The 19,012-nt window shown below is 45.6% G+C and overlaps 1 protein-coding gene across 1 annotated transcript in view; it reads right to left on the bottom strand.

Moving 5' to 3' along the window:
* Positions 1–151: 151 nt before the first annotated feature.
* CCDC85C (coiled-coil domain containing 85C) overlaps positions 152–19,012 on the bottom strand; it is a 114,662-nt gene continuing 95,801 nt past the window's right edge. Inside the window, exons 4-6 of the mRNA XM_065636024.1 lie at positions 12,023–12,118; positions 4,198–4,296; positions 152–2,582 (exon numbers count right to left, since the gene is read on the bottom strand). Coding sequence (XP_065492096.1) covers positions 2,493–2,582; positions 4,198–4,296; positions 12,023–12,118 — 285 coding nt within the window. The 3' untranslated portion in view covers positions 152–2,492. The remainder of the gene's footprint in view (positions 2,583–4,197; positions 4,297–12,022; positions 12,119–19,012) is intronic.

The raw sequence follows: 19,012 nt of genomic DNA, 5'->3' as shown, positions 1-19,012 counted from the left end.
TAAAGAAATGGGATAGACCGTACAAGTATCAAGACCGTTCAGCTCAACTACCAGCTACTCTGCAAACTGGCTCTTCAGGATTTGCAGCCCTGATGGGCCTCGGTTGCAGCATTGTTGCCCTTGTAGGTGGAAAAAAATGAGCTTTGCCTGAAGTCATTGAATAGATTGAGAGAGATTTGATAGCATGGAATGCCTGAAGAAGAATTACATAGCTGGTGAGACTAGTAATCTGATTAGTATAGCTCTTGTTGAGAGGACCTGCTAGTCTAATACACTCCTAAAATAGCAAGCACATCATCAAGACAACTCTCTCCAAGTGCTGGCAATGTTTGCATTGCTTTAGTTAAAATTCACTAATGTAAATTAACCTTGTTCCAAACATGCTTAAATTCTCTGCTTAATCCAGTGATCAGATGCCACCAAAATTAAAACAGGCTTTCAAAGCAGATAGATTAACCCTCTTTTTGACATTAGATGTTACGGAAGAGTGATGCCTCTGCTTTACATCACCTTTTCTGGTATGAAATCTCAAGGTATAAATTGTACAGGAAGACAAGTAGCCAATGGTGCCTAGAAACACGAGGTCAAAACAAAAAGCAAAGAGTAGGAAATCTGGAATCTTCTAAAGATGCCATGTTTTAATGGAGACAGACTCTAGACGGGGTCTTTCCAGATAGACTGGATATAAATATTAGAGTTAGCTAGCTCAGTGTTTGCTGACTGAGCAGTAGTAAGAAATAAACCACTGGTGAGTGTGTGTGTGTGTTTTGGGGTGGTTCCTGTGTTTTTTTGTAAATAACTTTACTCATCTGGACTGTTATTTTTCTGCTTCTGCAATGAATAATGAGGTGGTGCTTATTCTTACTGGTTCCTATGTATTTGGGTTGTATCCCTTCTCTGTTTTTTTACTGGTTATAGATCTCAGCTCTGACACTCCAAATTCTTTACCCAGGCAGCTAGATTATTGTATACCATGGGACCAATCACCTTTCATAACTTGCAGCATGAGCTCCTTGGTATTGTATCGGTGCTCCATGTTAATACGATATCACAAGTCAAGAACTCAACTGGTAGAACAAATTAAGAGGAAGAACCTGTCCAGTTAATTCAGCTGTCTGTAGCTGCAGCTGATTCTTGCAGAGAATAAAGAGAGTGATGGTGTTTGAGGTATTAAATCTTTGAACTAATCACTAAAATCGATGCAACTTTTGAAGAGGAGGCTTTGATATTTTCACATGCCTGTCTCTAAAATTATTTTACACCAATTATTTTAATAACCAAGCCCCACTTCCTTGGACCATTGGGAAAGAACATCTAATAAAATACAGGGACAGCTGCTGTGACAACTTGGAAAAGAAGGGGTCAAGTTCTTACAACTATACAAGCAGCTACTCCACAATAGCAAAATATAAGTCCCATTGTTTTATATACAACCAGCTGAAGAAGGAAAAACCCACTTGTTTTGGTTCATTAACAAAAATAAAGCTTGAATAGCAGGAAGTAGTCTCACCCGACAGCCTATGTTTGTGGAGTTTTTATTCAGCTCTGCAAGGTTGTTTGGTTACCTTACACAGGAACCAGTATAGGTGAGGCATCCAGCAAGAACATTAAAAATACCCAAGTCTTCCTTATGTGAAAGATGAGCTGCTCTCGAAGATCCTGTGAAAACCATAAGTACTGTGATGATGGCAGTTTCCGCTGAATAATTTTGTAGTAAAAGCTTTAGAAGAAAAGGGAACACTGGCGTGTGGCTAAGTGACTTCAGTTCATTCACATTACGACTGCAGAAATCTTGTGTCATTTGTTCATTAAAAATAGTTCATTAACAACTGATACGGAGCCCCAAGCCTTTCTGTTCGCTTGTGTGATGCGTGCCACCACGCGAGGTACAAAGCGGTACCTGTGGTTTTAGCTCGCCACTCAATATTGTACACAGCGCCTTGTGAAAACAGTTGCATGTCGTTCTTCAGAATAAGAAGCGTTAGCAACTCCAGAGCCTGGCAGGCAGTAAGCCAACAAATTCAAATTGCTCTTTCCTTGGAAGGTGCTGCCTTGGAGCCACTAACCCAGCTATGAATCATTGACAAGTGAGTGAACAGGAGCAATACAAACTGTGACCTCCACAGGTTAAGGGTTCTTCTTGTTCCTCTTAAAAATTCTCTCGAGTTAGTTAATTCTACAAACAGACCATTACAACAAAGCAGGTTTGAACTACAATAGAAATTATGCAAGTCTGGCATTATTGGATGGTTACCCATTGAACAGTAGTTCCAGAGCACCACAGCCTGAGAATCAGGCCTTTAGCTGCCATATTTACACTATTGTTACCAAAAAAAGCACAAAAAAAAAAAAAAAGAAAAAAAAAGGAAGAAAAAAGGAAACCCTGAAAAAACCTCAAGCCCAACTCCCAAACAACAGGCAGCCAGAAACGCTGAGCTCTGCCTCTTTAGTCTTCACAGAATCAATCATTTCCAGCCTCCAGGACGGTGTTCCTACAAGGGACCCTTGAACTGGTTTCCCGAAAGATGTTGCCTGATGGAGGGTTTGGAGCTCGCAGCATCACCCAGCTTTCGCCAGACAACCTGTAAGAAAAAATAAAGGGGTAGCGGGGGGGAAGACATTAAAAAACATATATATAAAAAGCCTCTGATGAGTTGTAGCATTTTCATAATTGCAGTCTGAAAGGCAAAGCAAGCCGTTTCCTAGAGCTGGGCTGTAATTCTCAGTAGAGCCACTGGATGGCACCGGTGCACCAGTTTCCGAGGGAAAAAAAATTGATGCATTTTTCTAATTAGTCTCTCTTGAAATTAGAACCATTTTTGCCTGGGGTAATAGTATAAAACAAATACTCTAGGTTCAGAAGTTAAGTTCAATGGTAGGTCAGCTCTGCCATGCTTACAGAAATAATGTTACTGTGGACAGAAAAGATAGTGAAAAAGATAATTATTAAAACTATATATATATAAAACTTTCTAAAAACATACATTTTATCACTCTAGGGCCACTGGGGTAGGCAAGGCTGTTTTTTAAAAAATAAGAAACTGCAAAGCACTGCATAGCTTCTTTGAGTCTATATAAAATGAAAATTTAAAGAATAAACAACTGACAATACACAAACAAATGAGTCCATTCGGGAGGATGAAGTTATGGCATTTTAACTTTCCGCCTGCATGGCTATAAGGCAACATGGCATTAAGCAGATAAAATATCCCAAAAAGCAGGCCTTCATTTACTCCGGCTTTGGCTTTGCTTATAGGGATCCAGCAACCAAAGCCAACTGCCTCAGCCCTTGCCAAGGATCCTTGCAGTGATTTAGCTCTGCAAGATGCACTTGAGTTCTTTACACCCTCTTGTTAGGGTTGAGGTGGTTTTCAGAATTTAAACAGAGGGTTAGGCTCCTCTCTGCTGCTGTGAGGCACTAAACGATGCCTCTTGGGCTGACGTCCAACACGGACTTCTAAAAGAGAAGGTTCCATAAGCATCCTCCTCCGTGCTGTGGGCACCGCTGGTACTGCTGAACAGCACATCCCCGGCCGCAGGCAACATGCAGCTCGAGCCGCGTGCTAGCAGAAATCCCAAACTCTGTTCAAAGCCAAAGTGTGGCCAAGGTGCTTTGAGGCTGGAGGCAGTTGACGCAGCGGCGAACACCACATAGCAGAGGTTTGGTACAAACGCTCACCGTGCAGGACGTGGCAAGCTCAGTTAACAGCGTGGTTGCCCAACATGCTGGCAGTGCTAAAAGCACCTCACACACGGTGATGCTGTTCAACGGCTTCAGACATTAATATTCTCCCTCTGATGTTATTTTATGGTTTAGGCTTAAACGCACTCAAGCTGTACAGCTTTAAATATAGCAACCAGTTGCTGCTCAGCCCAAACCGAGTCCCTAAGGACACAGTTGGAGTCAACTGCTAACAGGAGAGCCCTTGGCACAGCTCTCAGTCAGCCAGACCAGCTACTCTGCACCCTTGAAGGCAGCACAGTTGAAGTATCTGCTGAGCAAAGGCTGCTCCATGCATCAAATGAGGCATTTGGGTTACTGATACCCAAAGCAGTGGTCAGCAGAACCTCCACCCTTCCCTTGTGCCTGCGGATCTCACATCAAACAGGGCTTGTATGCAGCAGACCTCTGCTCCTCCAGACTTCTAATAAAAGGCCACAAAATAAACCCCTGGAGTTGCTGAAAGGAGTTATTACATTGCACATTTCACGAACAATCGCCTTCTCCTTTTCACTCAGGTCTTCTTCATAGTTGTCTTGCATTTGCCTGTCCAAATTTTCATGCACCTCAAGGACCTACAAAAAACAATATTACAAAAGCATTATGCTCCTCAAATAATTAAGTGTACCTAACAACCTCATTAACAAGTATTTAAACTGGCAGGATTCACAAAGCCTCAAGAGTCAGAGCACTGCAAAGACGAGCATGACACCAAGTTGGGCACCTCCATCCTCTCCCTTCCCTGGTGATGGCACGCCTCTGTCCCACCACCCTTCTGGAGGACCATGAAATAATTGGCAGCGAGTTGCCTGTGCCCATAAACACTTTTCTTCCAGGAAGGCTGCTGGTGGTCTCACCTTCCAGGCAATCAGCTCCCACAAGGCAATCCTCCAGCAATTTGTGCTCCCTTTGTTCCTCTGTTTTGCACAAGAGGAGTTTCTCCACTCCCTTCTACTAATCTGAGGCATGGGGCAACTGTGGTCAGCCCAGGCCAATAGCTTTTAGGTCTAACAGGGTTTTAGCCATCAGGGAAAGAGGCAAACAGAGGCTGTACCACTGAAAAGCAGAGTATTACCCACTCTGCAACTTAAGTGTGTGGTTTGCAGTCAGCCATGAACTTTCCAGGTCTTTAACAGACATGGCCCATTTCATTCCCCTTTTGGCTGAAAATTGTTTTTAACCCATTTCGTTTCTAAAGGAACTCTGTAGAGGCCCACAATGGAAGTAAGCAAGAGATGGGCTGTTAGCACTAGAGATCCCTATTTGATTTCTGGCTCTTACCCACTCCCTTTTCGAGCAGGATGCAGTCAGGCTGTGAAGGGATGGGAACAGGGGAGGGAATAAACCAGTATTGCCTCCCAGGACCCTGCATGCTGACTGCAGCCCTCTGAAGGCACATCCCCACCGAGCACCGTGGTGAATCTGGGTCACCCTCTATTTGTGCCACAGACGCCTTCTGAAGACGGAGATAATCACCTGGACTTCCCGAGCTTTACTTTAATCCCCGTCAGAGCCATTACCACCCCCGGCACATGCCCCATAAAGGTAGGGGAACAGGTGGCCCTTGGCCAGGGCTGGCACATGGGCACATCCCCTGCACGCATACCCACGCCCAGGGCTGCAGCCACAGCCACAGGGCGACATTTACCAGCTGCTCCACGAGTTCAGCTGGTACAAGTGCTGATGAATACAGGTCATCCCCACAAAGAGCTGGTGCCTGCCTGGTCCTCCCCAAGCCCCTCCGTTTTGCTGTCTTTCCTCTCCTGCCTGGCGACAGGCAGCGAGCCCAGGGACCTGCCGGCAGCATCCTGCCTGCGGGAGCCTGCCTGCCTGGAGGAGTGAGGCATCACCTTTGCTTCCCCTCCTGCTCATGACTACAGGGCTTTTCCCATTATATTAACAGGAGGAAAGCACTACAAAAAATGGAGACACGGCTGCAAAAGCATAGGAATAGCCTGAAAAGGCCACGGAGAGGGGGAGGAAGGATGTGAGACTCTCCAAGGAGGCTCTGCTCTGCGGCTTGGAGGGCATCTCAGAGCAGGCGCTCCAGGATCTGGGAGGATCCAGGTTTTCTTGCAGAGGCAGAGAGGTTACAGTTCCAGCTGACACCCCAGACCTGAGATGTCCAGTGCTTGTGTTCCCCCTGGACACCACTCAGACCGGTGGCTGGGCCACATTTGTAAATTTGCCATAGGAAGACAAGTAAATGTGCTTGAAAGCAGCTCAGAACACTAAGAAAAAATGGTGGAAACATCCTGCCTGTGACTTATTTTCTTAGATTTCAGGTTGACAATGTTTGAAAAGGGAAGAAGTCTGATTTCGAACCACTTTCTTTGAAATGGCACTTGGAGACATATTCCCCAAGCACCGATCCCCAGGCCACGCGTCACTGGTAAGCCACAGCACGTCTATGTGGGTGCTTTGTCCCTCCACGTGCTGCCCACACCCCGCACCCCTGGGAGCCATCCCCAGCTCCCCACACCCCACCTGGGGCACACACTGTCCTGGCCACCCCTGCAGAGCACCCGACCACAGAGGTGAGGCTGCCTGTGGCTACAGGCTGCCTTCGCCTCCCTCTGGAGACACAGCGACCCACAGAACCTCCCTCCATCGCAGCCGCGTGCATGCAGATAGCCTCTCTGGATGCTGTGTTGCATGAGTGGGGCGTATCACAGCGCAGGACCGCCTTGAGATAAGCCACTGATAAGCAAGGTGGTCAGCTCAGCGTGCAGGCTCACAGCTCCTGGAACCACCCAACGCCGTCAAACAGCCCGTGGTCTTATTCACGATACATTCCCACACATATAGATCTGTACAGCAGGTGTATTTGTGCACGTTAAATATTCGTACACCTCCTTGGGAAGCACAGAGCTAGATGCAGGGCAAGGATGAGTTTCACCCTTCGCTGACCTATACAGCACCGATTGCCCCACGAAACGGGATACCAGGGTAGATCATCCCTCGGTCTGTCTCAGCACAGCAATCCTGCTGTACTCCAACTGCATTATGAACAAAATTAGGTCATTCTCCTAGGGCCCTTAACCTACTTCTAAAATGCACCAGCTAGTTTAACCAACATAGCTGGGACCAATCTTTGCACAAATAAGAATTATCTACATCCTTTCTAAGAGGAGAGGAAGGGCAAAAGGGATGCAAAATGCATGTACATGCTGACAAAGAGTGCATCTATTTTTTGCTGAAGAGGAGGGAATTAGTTATTGATCCAGCTGGACTCACACATCGAACTCGCTCATCTGGAGTCAGCGTGCCTCCGACGCTGGGCTGCAAAGGCAGCAGCCGGCAGGATCGCATCCCCGTGCGGAGCGCCAGGCTGCCGGGCTGGCAGCTCCGCACCAGCTGTGTCCACAGGACAAGTGTCAAGGACAACCATGGTTTCGATTAGTTAAAGACCACATCAGCTCCAGCTTCTGCTTCCACCAGCCATCAATCTTTCGGGCACAAGAGTCTCAGCAGACAAAAATAAACTGTTTTTCTATGATTTGCACTTAAACTGAAACTGTATTCCCTAGTCCAGGAGGCGTGGAAAGATGGCACAGCCCATTTCTTTCAGTGGAAATGTCTTTTAATGCACACGAGGCAGAGCTGGAGCTGACAGCTGATCAGATGGAAGTTATGGTTGTATTTCATTTCTGAGTGACTTGAGACTCATTTACCCTGGAAATCATCTTGTTCCCCAGGCCCACCTCACATTTGGGTAGGCACTTTTTAAAGATAGGTTAGCATCTTGAGTACAGGAAAAAGGGATTTGGGGGGATAAAACTCTACAGCCTACCCTGTAAAAAGGCACACTGGAAAAAAATACACTCTGAAGAGTGAAATCACCTCCTGAAGAAAGACAGGAAAGCCTCTTAGTGCTGAGCCAGCCCCAGCCATTCTCAAATCCTGCCAGGCGCCTCCTCAGCTGTTTGGAAGGTGCAGGTTAATGTTCCTCCGATTACACCGCTGGGGACTACGGATGTGCCCTCGCATGAATTGTCTATGGCTCAGCTAAAGCTCAAGGACTGTGGATTCAGTGTGGACCTAAGAAACTGGGGTATATCCTCATGTGATTTCTGACACATCCCAACCCAGAAGCCTACAGAAAACATACAAATGTACCCCAGGCTCGAAGTGGCTCACGCCATCCTCTTTTTTTCTCTCCACTGAGCTGCACCAACAGCACTTGGCCCTTTGCGGACACACCAATGCTACGTGAACTCTCTGGGTCAAACACCAGCCGATGAGGGCAGCCAGCTCTGCGCGAGCACAGGGCGATTCCCCGTGCAGGGGAATGGGGCTGGGCCAGGTAATGCTGCTCATCTGCCTGGGGATGCCACCCCCTGAAGACAACCTGCATCTCACTCTCGATGAGCACTCTGGCTTGTCTGGCTTTCTCCCTACCCGTACATCAACTGTGAGGGATAGCTCGGGTATATTTAGTCCTCCCTCGTGACTGCACTGAGATCTGTGACCAAGGTAGTGTCACCTCAAAGCCACCCAGTCCATCACATCCACCTCCTGACTTGCTGCACTGGCCCTGTATAGCCATGCAATGCATATTTAAAAACAAACAAACAAACAAAAAAGTATCAAAGAGTCCTGATGACTGCAGTAAAGCCTTGGAAGGGGAGTTGAAAGCTGAGGTGTTTCTGTACCAGGAAGCACCCTAAGACTGAGAGATGCTTTCCAAAGGGTTCAGGCCTCACTGATTTTATTGATTTCTAAGTCAACTGGACAAAGCACTGGAGAACATGGCATCCTTCTTCAGCAAGGGAACAATCTATATGCCCTGCTAGGACTTCTGCCTAGTTTTGGGAGGGCCAAATCCTGCCTTACCCACGATCAGTGGAAGTGACTGATCATCTGCTCGACGGCTCTGTGCATGGGAGAGGTCCAGACTGCTGCTGTGGGGGCAGTTGGATTATAAGCTAAATGTTGCTCTCTTGCACTTGTCTCCTCTTCACCTCCTCACATCTTTAGCAGGTTTGCTCAATTCCTAAGAAAAGTGCTTTGATGTTCAGCGAGATACTGAGCTGTAGCATATGTACCTTTTATTCTCATTAGCAAAAACAGCTGTTAGGAGTGCCAACCTGCCACCTTGCTCCTTATTTAGTTGGCACAAATAAACAAAAACTATTTCAGAAGCAAAAATAAAGCAAATCCCTAAATTCGCTGAAGGAAGAACGAACTTACACTAAATGGCAGGCACATAGCTAGTGTTCAGCTGCCAGAAAAAAGCCAAGGAAAAAGCCCAGGGGACATTACACAGATGGGTGCAGACAGAGGCAATCCAGAAGCCCTGCAGATCCATGCAGAGTGCACAGTCCCTCAGTGACCTTTGCTTGGGCACAGAGCTGCATCCCTGCAGCCACACCACTTCTAGGCAGACTTGCCTGCAAGCAGCCCACAAGACAAGTGAAGCCAACTTCCATCTCCCCTCACCTCTCCTTGCGGTAAGGAGCCAGCCTGCTACAGCAATAAAGACATTTACACAACCAAGAAGGGCCTTTTCTAATATCTGAAGTGTCTTGTTTGCAGGCTATTCTCTTCTCCTCAAGGGATAGTGATGAGCTATATCATAGGTGGTGAAGGTCTGAGCTGCTAGCTGCATCCAGCTTCCCACATGCAGGGGCTGGCACTAGAAAAGCTGCCCAGTCCTGCAGGGTGCAAATAAGACCTACTCCATATGCTACAGCATGCTGTGGCCAAGAACGTTATCTTCTACCCAGTTTAAGGTCCGCGGCTGGAGACCAACAGCCACAAGAAGGGAGGAAGTGAGACTGAGACCATGACCAGGTTCCTCAGTCTTCTCAGTTTCCAGCTGGTCTCTGGAAATCGGCCACAGGTTGGAAAAACAAAAAAACACCACCTCATCCCTCCCTGCCACACTGACCTACAGAATTTCCTCTTCGCTTCAAATGTGAGAATATTTTTAATCCTAAGTGTGTGAGCAGGACACATCATGTGAGATCATTTATGCCCCGTGAGATGTGACTGCCATGGCACCTGCTTCCTGACCCCAGCTGTGGCACTTTCCATGGTTTTGAAGACAGACAAATGTACTCCGCCGGCCAAATTACGAAATTGCAGAGAATTTCTTCCAGCCTTTCCCAATGATCAACGAAGTGCTGAAGTAGAGGATTAATAATAATAATATGCACAAACAACCAGTCAGCCAACTTCCTTTCAACTTCTTTATGTGCATCACTGTGCCAGACCTCTCAAACTGAATTTCCAGATTCCAAGAATCTTCCTCATTAATTTTCCAATCCTTTCCATAAGCTTATCAGACCACATCTTAAAACCATTTATGTTCCTGCCCTTACTAAGAAACTCAGTCCTATAACCCCTAAAGCAAATAGGAACCTAATTTCCCCCCAGAATGTATTCAGAACCAATTTATAACCATTTGATCTTGCAACTTAAAAATATTTCTACCCCTGCTTAATATTTTTTCTCACCACCACCTCACCCAATGCAACGAAGAGCCCGAGCAGAAAGGTATGAACTCCAAGGTTTGGGAAAAGAAGCAAACCGCAGTAGTTGGAACTACATGAGGGCTTGGATGATTACATGCAAGTGAAACTGGATTAGTACAAAGTGTCAGAAAAAACAAAAGGTATCACATGAGTCTGCAACGTTCTGCAAGACGTCAGTTTAGCAGATCCATATGCATATAAACACAGAAGAAATGTCACCGATGAGCGCAATGCAGCACAGTGCAGGATGGAGCACAGCTTTCTGATAGTGCAGAACCATTCACAACAAGCAAAGGAGAAACTTCTCTGGAAAACATAGGACAAATATATGCAGGCAAGTGAAGTGCCACTTGTGTGGTCAGGGATCCTTTGGGAACTAGTAAAAACTGTACCAAAGGTATTTTTTAATCCCTGGGGGTTCTCTAAGCCCTTCACTAAGATCCAATGAGAGTTATATAATCTGGGTGTAAAAAGCCTCAAGTAAGATGAGAAATCAAGATTTTCAGCTTGAAGGATCTTTTATAATTTAAATTCAAATTTGACCAAAATCAAACTAAACTTGTGTTTCCTTTTGTAATTCTTCACACACCATAAATGCATAGAAGATTAACTACTTGAGAAATAGTGACACTCTGTATCGTCCCAGTCCCAGGATCTTACAAGTGCCCCGTGGAACCAACATCCTTGCCAGCTGCACATCTGCTTCTCATGACACTTGTTGGTTTTACACCACCACCTGCCACATCTGTCCTAGAGCCACGAGACTCCGGATAGGCACAAAGAAGTAAGCTGAAAACGCTAAACACTAGGAAATGTAGGGAACTTGTATATCAAAGCTATGAGCAGCACCTGTGCCATTCATTTAGCTGTCAGATGTGGAAAGGTACAAAGCAAAGGGCTTTGTAAACACCAGTCTCCAGGTCTAGGACAGTCTAAGCTAGTGCTGATGCCACTGCTGGACCTTTTTTCCAGCTATGACTCTGAGCTCTAGAGTAGCCATCCAGGAATCCCCCTTTGATTTGATGAAAGCTTTTTAACCCTGTACAAAATTTTTCAGCTTCAACAAATCCAAATCTATAAATCAGTATATTCCAGACAGAGCCTAATTTAGTTAGAGACTTTCCAGCCATCCCTATGGCACCTTGGAAAGGATTTGTGCTCCTGCGTACCTTAGATACTCAGAAGTAACTTGCTTCACTAGTTAAACATGTAGCACCAGGGTATTACATTTTTCCTGTTAATGAGTGGTCACTAGAACTTGAGAACTGATGTGAAATCACAGTGCAAGTTTTCTCCTTTAACTCAGCCAGCAGCGTCCCATGTTTTTTATTGCCAGTGGTCCTGACTTTAATCCCTACCAATGATGCACATATGTACATGGGTATGATGCCATGGTTTGCTGTGTATTTACATCAAATAAAGTCTTTATCTTTTGAAGACTGCTGTAGGATTTTCAAGAACAAAACATACGTAGGAACTGCAGTTTTTGTGTCCCTTTTAAAAACAGCATTTCTGTCACCGCTCTCACCCCAGAGACTCAGTTTATGCAGGACTGATGAGCAGAAAGGGTAACCAACACCTTCAGCCTCAGCAGCTTTTGTTGGAGGCTTCCCACCCAAAAAAGTAGTCATGCATGATCTTGCTTTACTCCACCACCATTCGAAACAATGATTATTCCTTGTGATACGGGTGCTGGTTACTGATAATCTGCCTGAGTACTAACTTTCTATTTCTAGCTGTTGTGTTTCCACAAGAAGAGCAAATGTCCAGTTCTGCCACTTGGGTGTTTGTTGCACCACACGGCGCTGCGCAGCATCCTTACCTTCATAGCGTGCACAACAGCCTCTGGCTTCTGACCAACAGGGACATATCCTGCTGCAGGGGAAGATGCAAGATCAGATGTCATGCGACCTGGTCCCTGTTGAAATAAGAGAAAATATGTTTTAATTGCCTTTGGGTGATATCAGCAAGGAGGAAGAAAATACCCAGAAAACTCAAGCATGAGCTTCTCTCAAATTCTATCCCCTTCAGCCACTTGGAAAGACAAAAGATGCCACTACCCCTTCCTCACAAGTCACTTGATTTAATGCCATTTAAACCTACGATCACTCAGTCTAGATGTACTCAGGCAGGGAATCACCTGGTTTAAAGCTAAATTGATTTAAGGAACATTCTTTGCTCACTTAGGGTAAGTTTGCGGAAGGACAAGATCACAGAGTTCTCATCATTCTAGCCAAGGGAGCAATGCAAACAAGATGATTTTCCAGCATAAAGCAGTCATTTCTAAGAAGCTGCATTCATGAGAGAAACAGTTGGCATAACTTCATTGCTTTTCTGGCAACATTTTCACATCGACATCAAGTACCAATCTTCAGCTACAGAGAAAATTGTGAAGGCAACCTTGAAACAAGCAGATGTCCAAACCTAATGTTGGCTGGGTTTGTTTCCAAAACGCTGGCCAGTCCTCCTGCACGTAGGATCCCAATGGGAAAGATGCCGAATTACATTTTACAAAAGATTTCTACTGTCCAAACAGCCTTGTAAGCACTTTTCATAGGGCTTTCCTTTTTTAAAGGCATCCGACTTGGGATTATGAGAGACACAATATCTTTATTCAATGAGATGCACCCTGCCTGTCCCTAATATTTTTGCATTGCTTTGTAGCAGTGGGAGAAATCAACAATGAAACCATTGACCAAACTCGTATTTAGTCTTCACATCCTTTAGGAAACACAAAGAATGATTATACTGAAGGCCTCTGAAAGCAAATTAGGATGGCAGAGCGGCATGTAGCACCATCACAGGAATGCTTTCACACACAGCACACGAGGCACTCCATTCTCATCTTTTCCACGTTTGAAAACACAGCATGTTTTATGCTTCATCTGATCATTTCGCCTTCTAAGCCAAGGCCAGCAAGCTGGTCGTGCCATAAAGGAGGACCAGCGGAGGGGCACTTCGCCACCTCTCGTTCTTCCAAATGTTTTAAGCTGCGGGAGCCTTTTTACTCATAACAGTGTCCATGTGCATACATTAAAGAAAAAGACGGGCCAATCCATTAGCCTACAGACAAAAATGGCATGAAATGCATGGAGCCTTTCATGCCCAGGCCACTGATCTGTGCGTAACCCATGTCATGACCAACTGTCATTTACTCATAATAGTGATCTTCATGAACTGAGTTGCTGTTGATACAAGAACTTTCTGAGAGGCAGGTGTCCCAGAAAAAGGAAAATTAGACTTCATAACTCACCAATAATTTTCCAAGGATATTTAACAGACTGCCAAAGCAGAGAGATGCACACAGGCTGGGCATGGTTCTGGACCTGCTGGCAGAAGGCTACAGCTTACTGGAGCTGTGGCCACCTGGGGACATGTCCTCAGCCATCCCATCCATAATGTCACATAGAAAAGGTAGAGGATGGGGAGGGAACACCAGGGACTGGAGCCACCCAGTCTACAACTGCAACTTAAGACTGCAAAAATGGGTTACAAATTTCTCACAGGGCTGGTAAATGCAACAGAGGCCTTCCAGGATCAGCCTCCCACACAGGTCAAAGAGACCAATACATGCATAATTCCTCTGGCTTCAGCATGAAAGCTGCCTTCTTTCCATAAATGACCAAGATCATGACAACTGAAAGCAGAACATTCAGGAGATTGTGGCCATGAACCATACTTGATATGGATATTTCCCTATGGTCCTCTTTGGAAGTAATACAGGAAATACCATGCAAAGGTCTAACATCCAATATTTCTTCTGAGTTAGAGTAATCTGACAAAATAAAAGTAATTCTGCTGGATCCTGCTGCTGGCAACATTTTAAATACAGTTTTCTGACCAAACTAGAGCAGATCATAAGGTCTCCTGTATGACAGGCAGCAGCAGCTTCTCCTTACAGAACTGAAGTCACTAATGAGCTACAAAGCATTTCCATGATCGTAATCACTCTCAAAATTATTACAGAATACAAACGAAACCAGCATGATTAGAGAGAAATGTTTTCTAAAGAGCTTGATCATACTTAACCAATCACTATACTGATAAGATAAAAGTAATCTTGCAAGCACAAGTGATGCACTGGATGTATTGTTTCACACAAAAGCATTCAAAGGGTCGCTTTCCTTCTCAGACAAATGGCTGAAATTTGGCAAGGGCAATCACCTGAGCTCCACCTGAACACAGGCAAAGCTGAAGTGACTGAAGAAGAGAAACAAGTTAAAGAATGAGGGATGCATGCAGCAAAGGAGGTAAACCCACAACTTGCTATCAGAGTCTCCGTAACAGATGACTTCATTTCTAAAACAGGCATGATCCTTGACCCTTAGTTTAGAAGCCAAAACCCCAGCCAACTTAAGCAGATGTCCAAATTGCTGAGTGCAATCGTCAGCAATGGCAAATGCACCAAATGACCAACGCCACTGGCCCACTATGCCCCAAGCCACAGGGACCTCCCCACCATGTGAGACTGGTACTACAAAAGGCTAAACGTACATGTGAAGAAAGTAGGGATCAAGCAAGGATCTCACCAACACCCCCACTCTTTCAAACTATAGGATGCAACATGTAAAAATACCCACACTGCTAAGGGTGGCTTAACGTTTATCATTACACTTTGTGCTTTTTGTGTAGCTGCACCCTTAGAAAAGTCTCTTTCCAGACACAAAAAGAGTCAGGGTTTTATAGAGGGGGGTAGGTGCTTCATTCCCACCGATTTCAGTGTGGTTCACAAAAAAAAAGCTTCAGTCAAAGTCCTATCAGCTTCCTGCACGGAGGCACACATAAAGGAGGCCAGAAAAGAGGGGACTATCGTCAGCAAGGCAAGAAATGACAACACATCCAGCAGGATGCACGGCCAGCCTTTGGAGGATGGAGGAGAGGAAAATGGGCAGAGTTCACCGATAGTGTTAGCTGAAGGGGCGGAAATGGAAGGAACTGGAGATAAGGTCAAGGCTGCTGGGCTGGAAAACTGCCAACAGTGGGAGAGAAGGGAGGGAATGGGAAGAAAGAGGAGGATGTGCATTTTACCCAGCAGGAAACCAGTTGAGATGAAATGCAGGGGAGGGGGAACCAGAGACAGGAGATTGGAAGAAGGGCAGGACAGAGGGGGAAATCTCAGGAAGTCAGCGTTAAGGTAGTGGCTGAAATCACACAGATGGAAGAGATTCCTCATACCTAAAATAGATGCATCTGGAAAGTGTGGGTAAGAACTACCAGAGCTGCACCCCAGCACTCTAACTCAGCTACTCTGAGGACCTCCATCACTGCAGAAACCCGTGCCCTTCCCATTCCCTATAGCTGACACTTTCACAGCCATGGGAACACAACTGACTCAGCATCCCGATGGGCAATAATAGCAAGGTTAATCTGGTTACATCCTAAGAAGCAGAAACTGTCCATATAGGCAAAAAGCAATACAGTGTGTTTTGGGAAATGCACCACTCTCAATTTCCTCTCTCTGACAGGTTTTGTCAAACATGCACTCTATATTAGATGGACATGTGGCTTTTCCACATGCTAGGTTTTCACAGCGTTTGGCAGCTCAGAGGTGGTTCACTCTTCATCCTCAGTCACGTGGCTGAGGTGTAACATAATTATACAAATGAATGATGCTAAAGGACAGCTCAGAAGTCACCAAAAAGGATGACATTATATTTATAATAAAGCTGTTGAGAAATGCCATCTTGATAATTTTTGTAGTTTCCTTCTGCTGAGGCTGAACCCCAGCAGAATGAGAAGCTGAGTCATTTCAAAATGCAAATTTTCTTATTCTCTTTGGCCCCAACTAGCTTTGGAGTTGCTCCAGGTTTACAGCAGCAGAGACAAAACTTGCTTGTTTAACTCATCACTTATACAAGGAATTTCTAATTCAAAACCAACTGTGCATCTTTGTTTTGGTGTCAAATGGTCACCTGGGTAGAATTACATGACATAGAATCACAGAATCACAGAATGGTGAGGGTTGGAAGGGACCTCTGGAAATCATCTTGTCCAACCTGCCTGCTAAAGCAGGCTCACCAGAGCAGATCGCACAGGAATGTATCCAGGTGGGTTTTAAATGTCTCCAGAGAAGGAGACTCCACAACCTCTCTGGGCGGCCTGTTCCAGTGCTCTGGCACCTGCAAAGTAAAGAAGTTTCTCCTCATATTCAGATGGAACGGTCTATGCTTCAGTCTGTGCCCGTTGTCCCTCATCATATTCTTGGGCACCACTGAAAGGAGTCATCACACAACAATGAAAGGAGTCATCACACACCACTTTCTGTTTCATCCACAGCCACAGTTACACTGCCAAAAGAAAGAGCTGCCTGGTGGTGAGATTACCAGCCTAATTAGGAGTGAAGAGCTCTAAGTTACGTATCTGATGCACTGGAGTTCCCAAGTGCTTGGAGGAAGCACCTTATCTTCCCTACGCACAGGGTTTGTTGACCACTGCACCTCTGATACCCAGCAATAGTCCTCCAAGATATGTCTTTAAGAAGCAGAAGTCCCAAGGTACCAAAGGCTGTGGAGCCACGTGTGACCCCTCTGATGCTTCCTAGGTAAGTTGGTGCTTTTGCTGCTCTGCAAACCACAGTGGCAGAAAAAACAGCCCTATCTCTGCTGCCGGGATGGCTCTGGGACTGCAGCGTCCTGGTGAGGCTCTTCGCAGCACTCATGGGAGGCAAGTGCCAAGCACCCGCATACCCAGCCCCTCTTCCCAGTGGGGAAACCACAACAAGAGCTGTTCCTCTGCCGCCTCCATGCAGGCTGCAGTACTGAAGCACCACTGAACCCTTTCAGCCCTCACCTGCTCCTCCACTTCAAGCAGATCAGTGCTGGCTATTTGCTGATGTCTGTGATGGGACCAACGTAGTTCTCAGAGCTCACTGTTTCCACGCAGCATCAGCCCCCTCCACATCCTGTTAGCCACATCATGCATACCAAAGCCACAAATCTACCAAAGAACCCGAATTCTGTTCAAGATCCACCCAGAAGCCTCTCACTGGAGCCTGCAGGACTTGTCGTTCAATCTCCAAGTCTGTAAGGAGAGTCACAGTCCATCTGTATCATTAATAGACTAAGAAAAGAGAGAGGAATTCTGCAGTCTCTCATACCAGAGCATCTTTGAAGGAATATGCACAGGGGATAAATCCTCCAGTTCTCTATCTGCCAAGAATAATGCTTGACCTGGTGACAAACTCAAATCCAAGGCAGAAATCAAATCAAATCAAATCCAACTATCTCCATGCACCGCCCCTGCCCAGAAGCCAAAGACCATCAGCAAAACAACAGCACTGGTTTGGGGTATGAGAAAGAAAATCCAAAGACCACAAATACTGCAAATGATCCTTTTTAATTCAAAACCAAAAAACGAAGAGCAGAAGCCTCAACCTGCAGCTGCTGGAGAACATCTGCTGCTCTATATCAAGCCACGATGACATTGCCAGTGCCTAGGACCAAGTTGCCTAATGAGTCCTTGCTGGCTCTATCTGGTTGCATGGGATGTGGTCCAGCACAGATGCTGACAAGCACTGCCATAGATACTCCATTCCTACATGTACAGAGGAACAAAATTAATAGGACTCTCTATAACAGCACATGCTGGGAACTCCTGATAATGACACACCTCCACAGAGGCAAAATAGGGCTTAAAATATGAACATTTCTTAATAACAGTGGGAATGCTTTGGAACCCAAGAAGAAAAAAGTCTAACTGGGGACATCAGGTGTCTGCTCTTTTAGAGGTTTTGGGTTGGATATCTCAAAAAGGAACAAAAACATTTCAATAAACAATTTCTCCTTGATTCCTCCAGGGACCTAAAAAGACATGAGACCTTGGTCCTGCCATCAGTTTTCAATCTCTTTCTGCTCAATTATATTCTGCCTTTTAATGACATCCTCTCCTACCTCAGCTCTGAGAGAGCTATTCCAGATCTGCAGAAAGACTGCAAAAGACTCAGTTTCAAAACCCAGAGGAAAACGTCATGCTGATTTTACTTCACTGAACAGTCACAGCCCAAGCACTGAGGATGCTTCAAACGAATGTGAATTGTGCAAGCATCAATGCTTCTGAACCTCACATCTTCTCCTTGCCTTCTATTAATTTTTGTCCGTGATTTCAAAAAAACAAGTAGATGTTTAGGACTCAAACACGATTAAATAAACCACACTTTTCTAATGGCATACCTCAGAAAACATTAAAGCTAAATGGAGTCATATTAGACACTGTGAAGTTTTTATTGCCGAGACAGAACAAGGAAAATTACATTATAGGCAGGCACTGCCAGACAACTCATAATAAAATTCCCAGGCACGTCTATTTATCTCACGGTGATTTTGTTTGCAGTCTGCTTGCCCAGGTTTGAATTATACTTGGGCCCTTCCTTAGCACCCATCACCATCCAGGTGTTTTACATAAATAAAGATGCTGACACCACCCTGTAAATTAGGAACTGTTAAGGGACAAGCAGGAGTCAGTAACATGACAACAGCCATGTGGAAAGTGAGTGGCAGTGCAGTAACATGGAAAGGTGCCATGTCTGACTGCAAACCCCAGCCCTGGTCTGCTGGCAGAACGGGGAGCCCAGCATATTTTGGTTTTGTGAATGTACTTGTAGCTACCAAGTTCAGAAAGTGCCTGGAGCAGCTCCAGCCTGAGAAAGTGCTGAGGAGCAGGTGGGGAAAACCAGCAGCAAAACCAAGGACTGAGAGCATGGGGCCACTCTGGCATAGGAGAAAGATCCCTGGACCCTCACAGGAGACACACCAAAGCCCTGAAGCATGGTGTCCCCATCAGAAATGTAGCATGGGCAGCACCGAGGACAAATACT

Source organism: Caloenas nicobarica, chromosome 5 (assembly GCF_036013445.1).
Source record: "Caloenas nicobarica isolate bCalNic1 chromosome 5, bCalNic1.hap1, whole genome shotgun sequence".
Lineage (NCBI taxonomy): Eukaryota > Metazoa > Chordata > Aves > Columbiformes > Columbidae > Caloenas > Caloenas nicobarica.
The sequence above is the reverse complement of the archived record's forward strand: the minus strand, read 5'-3'. Positions and strand labels throughout refer to the sequence as shown.